Source organism: Dendrobates tinctorius, unplaced genomic scaffold, assembly GCF_039654945.1.
Source record: "Dendrobates tinctorius isolate UK_male_01 unplaced genomic scaffold, ASM3965494v1 ptg000223l, whole genome shotgun sequence".
Classification (NCBI taxonomy): domain Eukaryota; kingdom Metazoa; phylum Chordata; class Amphibia; order Anura; family Dendrobatidae; genus Dendrobates; species Dendrobates tinctorius.
Window position 1 is genome coordinate 9,158,883 of NW_027361890.1, and position 12,919 is coordinate 9,171,801.

Here is a 12,919-nt window from a genome sequence, read left to right on the forward strand (position 1 = left end):
CTTTTTAGGTGAAATACTTTGCTTCAAACACAACCAGGAACACAACTGTGGCAAAAAGCTAAAATTTACCCACAGTTATACCTGGTTTTGAATACCTTTTTACCTTTGAAATACCCTGTATTTAACCTTTTTTTTAAACATAGTTCGCCGCAGAAAGAAAAGACAGACAACCATTGTGAAACGATAATTTAACTTTTATTTAAAATTTTTTTTTTTTTTGTAAAATGTTTTTAAAGTGCAAAAAACTTTTTTAATAAAGGTTTTAAACCCAATGGGCATTTTTATTAAAAAACACACATTACAAATCTGTGTATTGTGGGGTGGAAATACTGCTGGAGGGGCTGCGGGACACTTCGACACTGGGTGTGTGGAGAGAGGACTGGGATCGTGGTGGGGAAGGAACAGTTAGAGGTGAAGGTGTGGAAAAAACTACAGAATAGGTGGACATGTGGGAAGCAGAAGAGGTGGTGGGTGGTGGAGTGGAGGGTTGGGCAGGGACTGTAGGAGCAGATGATGTTGATGGAAAGTTGTATGGGGAAGGAGTTTGGTACGGGGAAGGAGTTTGGTACGGGGCAGGTTGCTGGAAGTGGGGAGATGACTGGTACTGGGGAGGTTGCTGGTATGTAGTAGGAGGGGGAGGATGAAAAGTGGCTGGAGGGGGTGCAGGTGGAGGAACTACAGTGGTGGGAGGTGGAGGTTGGGAGGTAACCTGCTGTAGAGCACCGTGGCACGAATGCATTACATGCATCTGCTGGGCAGGAGAGAGCGTTTCCATGCGCTCCACAACAGACCTGAAAAAGGTGTGGTTTGGCGAAGATCTTGCTTCTGAATGCATGGTTTCCAGAAGTGTCTTCACCTCCAGAATGCTGGAGTTGATCTGCTGAAAGCCTGCGGAGATTTGCTCTGACAAGACTTTGAGACAGTTCTGGAAAGATGCATTCAGATGCAATAACTCTTGCGCATAACTCTTTTCCTGACCCCTCTGCCGCTGCCGCCCAGTACCCGCAGGTGTACTAGAGGCGGCAGGGGCAGAAGGGTGGGGTAAAGGGAAAGCGATCTCCTCACCAGCAGCTTCATGTAATGTAGGCGGCCACGATGCTCCTGTGCTGGTGGATGGGACAGATGGGTCGAATGTGTGGGAAGGCAGGGAAGGTGCAGATGTACCGGGGCGGTCGAAGTGTCCTTCGGTGCCGGTCTCCTCAGGGATCGCCTCAGAAGGGTCCAATCGTGCAGGCTCCCGAGTGCTGCTCACCGTGCTGTGGAATAAAGAGAAAAAAAAACAATTAAAATACTGACATGGTATGGCCCTGGCTGAAAAAAAAAAGTTACATCTTTTTCACATGTGGTGTGTAATATTTACCTTCTGGTGAGCATTGTTTCCCAGAGGAACGACAGGGCTTCTGCGTACTTGTACTTGCTCCTGCGTCCTCCAGATCCACTCGGGGCCCGCATCTCTTTATTGAACTCCTTCTTGAAACGATCCCTCACAGACCGCCACCGATTCACAATTCTGTTCCCTGAAACGAGAAAGGAGTGGTTAGTATACAACATCAGTGTTTCACAAACTCCAGTCCTCATGGTCCCCAGGGGTCATGTTTTCAGGATTTCAATAGTAAATAGAAATCCTGAACACATGATCCGTGGGGACCACGAGGACTGGAGTTCGGGAAACACTGGTTTACATCAAGCAACCGTTACTGTATATACTTACGCTCTTTAATCTGGTCCCGAGCTTCGAGGTCCTCCCAGCGGCCCACAAGGAGAGAACAGATTTCCTCCCAGAGTCGTCGGGTAATGATCAGGTCAGCGTGGCGGCGGTCAGCCATATTCCAGAGCGGCTCCCTTTCTCTGACGAGATCGATGAGGCGGTCCACATCAATCCCTCCATCCTCACCGTCAGAGTCGGGAGCACGCTGTGAAGGCTGTTAAAGAAAAAGACAAAAATAACATAATTAGCCTCCACAAAAGAAATGAAATAAAAAGTGCCAAAAAACAAAGCAAAAATATTTATACTTACACGCTGGTGACCACCGCGTTGCTGTCGCCGACGACCCTGGGAGGCACTGCGAGGACCTCTTGGCCGAGCACCAGATTGGGAAGACTAGAGAAGAAAACAAAAAATGTTATGAGTTTGGATGTAGGCATTTGTTTGCTGTGTGTGGTCTGCAGAACATTGTTTTCTATGTGTTGTGTGTAGTGTGATGTTGTGTTTCTGCGTTTGATGCAAAAAACTTACGAATTGTGAGCCCACTCCAAGCGTCTGTCCACCCCTTCCTTCTTCTTCTGGGAGCTCCTCTTCATCTTGTGATTCCTGTTTTGAAATAAAAGGCAATGAATAGACATATATTACAGAGATGATGGATTTTGGAAATAAAAACTTACCGTCAAACGCTGACGATGCGAGGGAGGGCTCCCAGAAGAAGATGTGCTGTCCTGTTGATGGCCAGACTCCATGGCTGTGGGTATTGCTGCTGCCAGTGATGCCATTTCTGCTGCTGCTGCTGCTGCTGCATCTCTTTGGCGGCTGTTGAATAAAGAGAAACAAAGGGCCAATGAATATCTTGATATTCCATGGCCCTAGTTTGGAGGAATGGGGGATTTGATAATTACCGTCTCTCATCTGCTTCTGGACTCCCCTCCCGTTCAGCATGCTGCTCCATTTGGGGTGTTGCTGATGGTGCTGCTGCTGCATCTCTTTGGCGGCTGTTGAATAAAGAGAAACAAAGGGCCAATGAATATCTTGATATTCCATGGCCCTAGTTTGGAGGAATGGGGGATTTGATAATTACCGTCTCTCATCTGCTGCTGGCCTCCCCTCCTCAGCATGTTCCATTTGCTGCTCCATTTGGGGTGGTGGTGGTGCTGATGGTGCTGCAGTGGTCTCCTGCCTTCTCCTGCTGCGCTTGGTTGCTTTCTTGGGTGGCATGTTGGGTGTGGCTGTGGGTCCCACTGTCTTGCTTTTATATATGTCTTGTGGGCAGAGCTACTAAGCATGCTCAGACCAAAAAAAACGGATCCGGCGCATTGCGGTGCTCATAGGCTTTCATTGTGGGAAAAAGCCGGACGCGCGGGATCTGGCGGGTACGGCTTTTTCGCCGGAGAAAAAAAACGTTACAGTAGACGTTTTTTCCAGACGCCGGATCGTGACACATTGCGACACATTGCCGGATCCGGCGAAAACCGGATGAAACGCATGGCCATCCGGCGCGATCCGGCGCAAATGCAAGTCAATGGGGGGGAAACCGGATCCGGCATTGCATTTCGCCGGATCCGGTTTCTGTCAAAAGCGCCGGATCACGCCTGACGGCGAAAACCTGATGTGTGAAAGAGGCCTTAGCTTCCTTCTGAGTACCCTGTCTTGGGTCCTCTTTACCACATCTAGTATCCTTGATTAGTTTGTCCTTCTGCTGCATGTTCTTGTCTGCTGTTTTTCCTCCCATCCCCTCTTCTTCTAGTTTAAAGCCCTCCTGATGAGTGTGGCAAGTCTTCTGGCGAATGTGTGTTTCCCAGGTTTTGTGAGGTGTATCCCTACTGGAAATACAATGTAGGATCACGTAAGTATGTAGGAAAATAAATGTAAAAAAATATATATATATATTATATGTAAGCAAAAATACCTGTAATGAAAACTTGTAGGTGAGCTGTCCGGCTCCCTAGTATCGTATATTAATTCGGAATACTTGTAGGAAGAACCTTGTGAGGCCACAAATAAGATAGTCAATATTAGAACCTCAAAATTAGGAGGTGACTGGTCCGTGAGAATGAAAAGTGGTACATGAGGATACGTTGAAAAGGCTTGGTACCAGTTTCTCTGTTGGATTTCATGTAGATAAATGAATACGGTGAGTATAAAGTGAAGCATACATATAAAGAGAGTTATGTAAAACAGGGAGCGCTTTTACATGTAGTTATATTAGTTGCCGTGTGGTAGTATAGCAGGTCTTTATGAGGCTAAAAACAAAGGTACCAAAAACTATTGCACTGCCTGTGCTATGTCAGGTAAAGAATATGTGGGCATAGTGATATCAAAGATTCTTACCATGGGAGGTCAGTGGTGATGGGCGTCAGGCTGGACGCGGTTTCCGTCGCTTGTCTCATCACAGAGTGAAGCCACAAGCCAGAATGGTGGAAACTAAATAAGGAAGGGGCAGGACTAATGGTGCATGTGTCTCGAGTGACTGGACAGGAAGTGATGAAAGCGTGCATGCCAAAGACAGGAAGACGCTATTGTTTGTGTTCCACAGGCAGGAAGTAGTCCTGTGAGAGCTCCAGGAGCCAATTAATGCATACTGCAGCATTCCACAAGTGGGAGGGGAACAAATAAAGGACTTATTTGGAACAAACTTAGCCTGGATGTAACAAATAACAATGCCTATTGTATTTTATAGAGTAGACCATGGATGTCAGTAAGAAATAAAGATATTTAATAATGGAGTATCATGGGGTTCTGAGAATATGCATTCTACATGAGCTTGATATAAATGATGCAGACCATATAAGGTGGTTATGTGGAAAGTGAAAGGGGGAGTGAAAAAAATGCAAAAAAGGAGAAAATTAAATAAAAATAAAGTTTAAAAAAGGGGGGGAAATTAACCCTATAGGGTAATGAATTGTTGGTACCCATTGTGAAAAGACCCGTAGAAGCGCAATTACGCGAAATGGCCGTCATCCTTGCACTCTACTTTCCACTGTCCTGCTGTGTTTGTTTTAACGGAATGAAATAAACACTTTGACTTTTATTGACCAGTAAGTGCCACCTTCTCTTCTTTAATGCCACATATATAAATTATTTTTAATTTTGTTGAAAAAATCCTTGTTTTCAGAAGTGAATCGTCCTGGTAAACTTGTGCTGTTGAGAACCATGGCAGCCTATGCACACTGGATCTATTACAAATAGTTCAGTGCAAATCACTTTGCGAGATCTCCCTATGTAAACAGGCTTTTAAACAACGGCTTATTACCAACTGGTGGTTGTTGAATGCTGGCCAGTCAGCTCGTGTAAATTAACCCTTAGATACTTGAGTTTCATTGCTTTTATAACTGACTTCCTACTGTATCTGCACATAATTTCCATGTATCTTTCTCTTCCATTTTCATCCTGACTGTGGTTAATGACAAAGGAATCTAACCTCTTCATGTTACAGTTCAATGAATCACATCAAGACTGGAACAGGTGAACTCCGCTCTCCAGTCATGACTTCGAACATAAACCTGGGACCGTCTGCCAACCCCAAGTGAGTACAAGTGCCCCTGCTGCTTTACCTCTAAAGACTAGTTCTGTGGGACAATGTAGGTGCACACCGGTGAAATACACTTGTGTCTTGTCATCTGATTTTTCAATGTAACTGCAATTATTGATTTTCTTAATCAATGCAGTAACAAATTAACATCAGGAAAAAAATTTACATAATAGTGCACTTAAGAGTGACTTACAGGCTATGGACACCTTTAACATGGAAAAATGATTTTTCATATGTGGTTACGTTTAGTAATACAAAATTGCAATAAGTTTTCAGTTTGCAATCTCTATACATTGATTTTAATACCCTGATGTGCAGTTTGCAACCTGATTCAAGGTTCAGATTTTTCTCTTGTGGGAGAAAAATCTGCCTTCTATTAGTATAAACTGATTGTAAAAAATTTAGGCCTGACTTATTGAGACTGGACTTGTGCTCGCCAGTCTTACAGAAGCACTCCCACCAAAGTTTTTATCCTTTTATTATATTGCAGTCATCATTATATAGCACTGTGTACTTACAATTAGTCATTTTGCCTTTCTACCTAGCTAATTCTTTTATTTTCCATTAGGCCTATGTCATCACGTGATTAAAAACTGACTTCTTCTAAGCACTATGTAGAAACAGGAGGTTGATTTTCTCAGCTCAAGTCAAGAGTCTCATCACTGCAAAAAGTCTATGATGGAGGGGAGGAGGTTGCAGCTGGGTCAGGAGTTGAAGAGAGATTTCTGCAGGGACAAGAAACTTCCTGTTTCTACATAGATCAGAGAAAAGAGAAGAATTAGCTGGGAAGAAAGGCGAAATGAGCAATTGTAAGTACACAGTGCTATATAATATGATTATTGTAATATATAAGGAGGATAAAAACCTTTATCTTTGCACAAAGAAAGCAAATGAACAATAAAAAAATTTCTGACTAGGAGATAGTATGAGCTACAAGTTATCTCCGAGTAACAGCAGCAGAGGTTCCTACTACAAATGTTCACAGGGACTTGTATTGCTAGCTTTCAAGGACAAGTTTCGGTCAACAACAGGACAGGGAGAATTTTAATCCCATCACTACATATGGTGTAGTTCAAAAGTACAACTCGTCCCGCAAAAAACAAGCCCTCACTTGGACATATTGACAGAAAAATATAAAAGTTACAGCTCTGGAAAGAAGGGAAGCGAAAAACGAAAAAAAAAAAAAAAAAAGGAAAATGGCCCAGGGGTGAAGGAGTTAAAGCACTACACTTACTAGCTCCCCAGAGACAGTGATCTAAAAGGTAAGGTTTCTACTTGCGGAGAGTGACATGCCAGCTCTGGCTTGTCAAGGTAAGGAGGCTTATTCGCCGTGCAATGCTCCTCTGGGAAAATAATATGCAAATTGCCTCTTCAGAAAGAAAGAGGACTTTTACTCTACAGCGCCACAAGACTCGTTAAAGGGTTGATTGTGACTTGTAGGATCGCTACTACCAATAGGTGGCGCTGTAGAGTAAAAGTCCTCTTTCTTTCTGAAGAGGCAATTTGCAGAGAAAGTGAGTGTGTTTTGCTAATTAAAGGGATTTAGAGATGTAAGTATGACATTTTCTTAAGTTATTATTTTAGTTTTTCTATTGTCAGAAAATAAGCCCTGTATCATGCGCATGGATGTTTACAAGCCAAATTCTAATGAATAAGAAAGTTGCAGAAATGTGTCTGATGTTTCACTAGTGGAGCAGTCAGGAATAAATAAAATGAAATGGTTACATTTTAATCTTTTCTTTTCTTTTCAGTGCTAAACCAACCGACTTTGACTTCCTGAAAGTTATAGGAAAAGGGAGCTTTGGAAAGGTTTGTAAGGAAAAGAATGATTGAAGTGGTTATGAAAGTGTAGCTTTGGCTTTAAGTTCATATTACCTACAGTGGGTATGGAAAGTATTCAGACCCCTTTAAATTTTTCACTCTTTATTTCATTGCAGCCATTTGGTAAATTCTAAAAAGTTCACTTTTTTTCTCATTAATGTACATGTATGTGTCATGTCTGTACCCCATCTTGACTGAAAAAAACAGAAACGTAGACATTTTTTCAAATTTATTAAATAAAGAAAAACTGAAATATCACATGGTCAAAAGTATTCAGACCCTTTGTTCATAAACTGATATTTAAGTCACATGCTGTACATTTCCTTGTGATCCTCCTTGAGATGGGTCTACTCCTTCATTGGAGTCCAGCTGTGTTTAATTAAACTGATAGGACTTGATTTGTAAAGGCATACACCTGTCTATATAAGACCTCACAGCTCACAGTGCATGTCAGACCAAATGAGAATCATGAGGTCAAAGGAACTGGCCAAAGAGCTCAGAGACAGAATTGCGACAAGGCACAGATCTGGCCAAATTTGGGACCACCAGAAGTCTTCCTAGACCTGGCCGTGCAGCCACACTGAGCAATCGTGGGAGAAGAGCCTTTGTGAGAGAGGTAAAGAAGAACCCCAAGATCACTGTGGCTGAGCTCCACAGATGCAGTAGGGAGATGGGAGAAAGTTCCACAAAGTCAACGATCACTGCAGCCCTACACCAGTTGGAGTAACAGCCAACCACAATATGGATAAAAAGTTACAAAATGTTTACTACACAATTAGACTAAAAACAGATCAAGCAAAAATAGCAATATCCATATAGAAATAATACATATAAATGGAGGAAACATGAAGGTAGGTAAGGGGTGGATGAAAAGGTCAAGACATAAATGGAGAAGGGAAAGCTGGGTGAAAATGATATTTCAAATGTGCCAGGGCAATGTTAAATAGTGGTTATTTGTAAAGTACATAAAATCTGCCCATATAAGCTAGTCATAGGGGCGGTATATTACCCATAGAGAAACTTAATTTCTCAATATGTATTATTTCTGTCATTCACAGTTTCTAATCCCAAACAAATGGATTTTCAGGCTCGGGATCAAACCTGGTTCTAATTTCTCTTTATGGCAGGGTGGCCCAACGGAAGCCTCTCCACAGTGCTAGACATATGAAAGCCAGCTTAGACTTTGCTTAAAAACACATGAAGGGCTCCCAAACTATGATATATAAGATTCTCTGGTCTGATGAGACGAAGATATAACTTTTTGGAGATAATTTTAAGCCGTATTTGTGGAGAAAACCAGTCACTGCTCATCACCTGCCCAATACAATCCCAACAGTGAAACATGGTGGTGGCAGCATCATGCTATGGGGTGTTTTTCAGCTGCAGGGACAGAATGACTGGTTGCAATTGAAGGAAACATGAATGCAGCCAAGTACATAAATATCCTGGATGAAAACCTTTTCCATAATGCTCTGGACCTCAGACTTGGCTGGAGGTTCACCTTCCAACAAGACAATGACCCTAAGCACACAGCTAAAAAAGCAAAGGAGTGGCTTCGGAACAACCCTGTGACCATTCTTGACTGGCCAAGCCAGAGCCCTGACCGAAACCCAATTGAGCATCTCTGGAGAGACCTGAAAATGACTGTCCACCAATGTTCACCATCGAACCTGATGGAACTGGAGAGGATCTGCAAGGAAGAATGGCAGAGGGTCCCCAAATCCAGGTGTGAAAGCCTTGTTGTATCATTCCCAAGAAGACTCATAGCTGTACTAGCTCAAAAGGGTGCTTCTACTCAATACTGAGCAAAGGGTCTGAATACTTATGACCATGTGATATTTCAGTTTTTCTTTTTTAATGAATTTGCAAAAACTTTTACATTTCTGTTTTTTTTTTCATTCAAGATGGGATGCAGGGTGTATAATATTGAGAAAAAAATGAACTTTTTTGAATTTACTAAATGGCTGCAATGAAACAAAGAGTGAAAAATTTAAAGGGGTCTGAATACTTTCCGTACCCAATGTATATGGTATGGTGTTTTCCAGGACTGTAAAACTGATGGTTATCAATATCAGATCATGGCGTTCTGATCCCCAGGACACCTAACAATGGGCTGCAGGTATCACAGCTTGCTCCAACTCATTCTATTAAAGTGAAAGAGGCAGAGCTGCTACCAAACGTATGATGTTGTGCATGATAATCAATTAAGGGGATGTGGTACTGGCTGGAATGCTGCTACCCCTTTAGATGCCAGGAGTTATACATCCACCAGTCTGCCATTTATAGCCGATTGTTTGGATATGTGCATCACAAATGTTGTAGTCCCTTTTCATTGCCTTATGTGTGGACGATGTGATATTAAGGAATACCTAATTTTTTTAAAATACCTTATTACAAATTTATGAGTGGGGTCTCCTGTTCAGGACTTTTGTCTAGTAGCCAGAACAGAGAGTGGCTTCAAAAGCATCCGCCTCTGCCACTGGTGGACCAAGGAAACACCATGATATAATACGTGGGATATACTGCTTTCAATGTGCAAAGCGTAAGGGTGCATACACATTGTGCTTATCTTCACATTCATCGGTTCCATCGTGTCTTGCATCCAAACCCCCAAACGTATGAGCCGATGGGGCCAAAGATTATAATGTTGCTGGCAGAGCGAACGTGTGCACTGCTGTGCATCGTTTTCAGGAGTGGAAGCCCACTGGAGGTAGACACTGAGATGTAGTAGACTGTGTCTGGGTGTCTGACTCCAGTAGGCGTATACGCCCAAAAATGATGCACGACAGAGACCACTTTCGCTCTGCTGGCACTAAAATAGTCTATGGCCCCATTGGCGCATACGTCCAAATCCCGTTTTGAGGGGGTGTTCAGACGCAAGCCCTGACAGGACCCACAAACGTAAAGACAAGCACATCGTGGAAGCACCCTAATGCCTTGTTCCATCCGTGGTTGGTGCTACAGGGAAATAGAACTGAGGGTTCTCCAAGAAATTATGGCTAATGTATGGGGTCTCCAGAAATAGGTCTCCTTCTAACAACAATATTTTGATTAAGGCAGATAGCCTGAGATAGCCCTTCTTTTATTTCTAAATCTAGATAGAAGAAATGTCACAATGTAGAAAAATGTTGTTATAAACACACTGGGAAACACTAAAAATGCAGAGGGATGTTTCCAACATGTTCATTCTTATAAAAAAAAATATAAGTGATGATTTGTATCAGTTCAGATTGTGAAATACCTACAGTTGTGCATTTTAGGCTTTACTAAAAAATAACCTGTACAGGCATCAATGCCTATCATGACCCACGGAATGATAAAGTCATGGAAGATTCTTTGTGAGCTGTCCTGTATCTGGGATTGGTTTGTTTTTGTTTTTTTAGAAAACTTGCATCTGACAAGGTTCTCCTATACATAGCTGGAAATGTTTGAAGAGCTACAGTGCAACCTTAGTCTTTTTATTAAATGGCCTTACAGTATCTGAAGGCTGGCCAGCATTTACATTACCTGTGTATATACACTATAGCTTAGATTTCACATTCTATGTGCCTTTTGTGTCCTACCTGGAAGTACCTGAAGAGCTGTTTCAGGTGTATCCTATAAAATATAGCCATAAAAGCAAAATATTTTACAGATGGTAATCTAACTGTATCTTCCCATAAGTCTGTGTAGTGCAGAACCTTCCCAACAGGGAAAGATCTAGTTACTCATCATCAGCTTCCTGATAGTTATGCTAGAATTACTGTGACTTTTACACAGACAGGAGGAGATACTATTCAGCTGTACATCAAATTCAGGGTCCATCAAAACTGGCCCATGCAATCACTGCCAATAGTTCTGGCTACTTTTCATGCAAAAATGAATAACTTTTAAGGAACAGTGTATTGCTTATCTTGTCCTGCTCCTAATGTTTTTTTTCTATTGAATGGAGGAGTATGCAGAATGCTGTAAAGCAGCGCATAGAATTCCTGCAGCGACGTATTATGGAGACTCCACGTACCACTATATGGTGCTTTGTGCTTCTTGTGGAGAAGAGCTCTATCATACGGTCAGGGCAGGCAGATCAGGCAGCTGCCTAGGGCCCCCTGCTCTTCCAGGGGCCCCCAGCCACCACGCTGCCGCTATGGGGCCCCTAAGACAGATGACACTCCCTCTCCTATCACTCCTCCTCTGCCTCTGACTCAGCGTGTGCCAGCAGTAGAGCTGCTGAGACGCTCTGCAGATGCCAGAGCAGCAGGGGAATGAGGAGCAGAGGTAAGTATTGTGTGTGCTACACTATACTGTATGTGGGGGACTACACTATACTGTATTGTGTGTGTGTGTCTGCTGCACTATACTGTGTGCTGGGGAACGACACTATGCTGTATTGTGTGTGTGTCTGCTGCACTACACTGTGTGTGGGGGACTGTACTATAGTGTATTGTGTGTGTGTCTGCTGCACTATACTGTGGGGGTGGGGACTGCAATATACTGTGTTGTGTGTGGGGGGATTACTACTACACTGTGTGTGGGGGGCTGCATTATACTTTGTGTGGGTGCTGCACTATATTGTGTGTGGGGGCTGCATTATACTTTGTGTGGGGGCTGTACTATACTGTGTGTGGGGGACTGTACTATACTGTGTGTGTGGGGGGCTGCACTATACTGTGTGTGGGGGCTGTGCTATACTGCGTGGGGGACTGCACTATACTGTGTGTGGGGGCTGCATTATACTGTGTGTGGGGGGGCTGCATTATACTGTGTGCAGGGGGCTTCATTATACTGTGTGTAGGTTGACTACACTATACTGTGTGTGGGGGGGCTGCATTATACTGTGTGTGGGAGCTGCATTATACTCTGAAGGGGCTGCTTTATAGATTGGGGGCTGCATTATACTGTGTGTGTTTGGGACTGCATTATACTTGGGGCTGCATTATACTCTGAGGGCGCTGCATTATACTATTAGGGGGCTGCATTATACTAGGGGAGCGCATTATACTCTGAGGGAGCTGAATTATACTGTGTGTGCGGGGCTGCATTATAATGTGTGTGTGTGTGTGTGTGGACGCGCTGAATTGGACACGCTGAATCCTCACGGTTCAGTGATCACATGCGGAATCACCTGCATTCAATAGATGGCAGCGGACATGTGCTGCGTCCAAAGAGCTGCCAACTACTGAACATGTGCACCTACCCTAAGGTGGCCGGGAAAGAAGTGTCAAATGACTTCAATATATGTCGATCATACTCGATTAGCGGCCTGAACTCAGCGCATGTCAATACAAATTAAGTGTTTCTGTGTGATGGTGCAATATTTTAGCATTTGGGGCCCCACTTTAAACTTTTGCCCGGGGCCCCACTTTGTCTAATACCGGCCCTGCATATGGTATCCAATAGAGCATGCCACAATTTTTACATTTCCTGTACAAATCACACAGACTCCAGAAGAATGGTAGTTTATATGCTCTGTTATGAAACCAGAGACATACACAAGCCTCCCAAACTTCCCGGATCTAGCGCAACAGTCCCAATTTTCACAGCCTTCCCCGCTGTCCCGCCCGGGAGCTATTTTTCCCGCACTGCACTGAGCCACCACCACCCCCCATGCACTGACCCCATCCCATACCTCCCAACCGTCCCGGATACAGTGGGACAGTCCGCGAGGTTTACTTTCCTCAGAGCTGAGGATGATGTGGAAACAAATGGCTGGCAGAGTGCAGCGCCTAAGCCCTGCCTGCATCTCTGGCTTTAAACAATCAGTGTCTCACTTGGCTGTGTTATGCATACCAGTGGTATCTCTCAGTCCTGAGGCTCCTGATTCAGTAGTGTAGAGATCCAGTCATGAAGTTGACTGTCAGCAATTGGCACCATGTCGATGG

General features: G+C 43.6%; 1 protein-coding gene across 3 annotated transcripts in view; it reads left to right on the plus strand.

Annotated features, from left to right (window-relative positions):
* The window catches only part of SGK2 (serum/glucocorticoid regulated kinase 2), a 186,461-nt gene that overhangs the window by 45,053 nt on the left and 128,489 nt on the right, over positions 1-12,919 (plus strand). For all 3 annotated transcript variants that reach the window (XR_012222375.1, XM_073555322.1, XM_073555321.1), the window contains exons 2-3: positions 5,145-5,234; positions 6,992-7,049. Coding sequence is in view for 2 of the 3 variants with exons in the window: in XM_073555322.1 (XP_073411423.1) it covers positions 5,149-5,234; positions 6,992-7,049 (144 nt within the window). In the remaining variant the exon portion in view is untranslated. The remainder of the gene's footprint in view (positions 1-5,144; positions 5,235-6,991; positions 7,050-12,919) is intronic.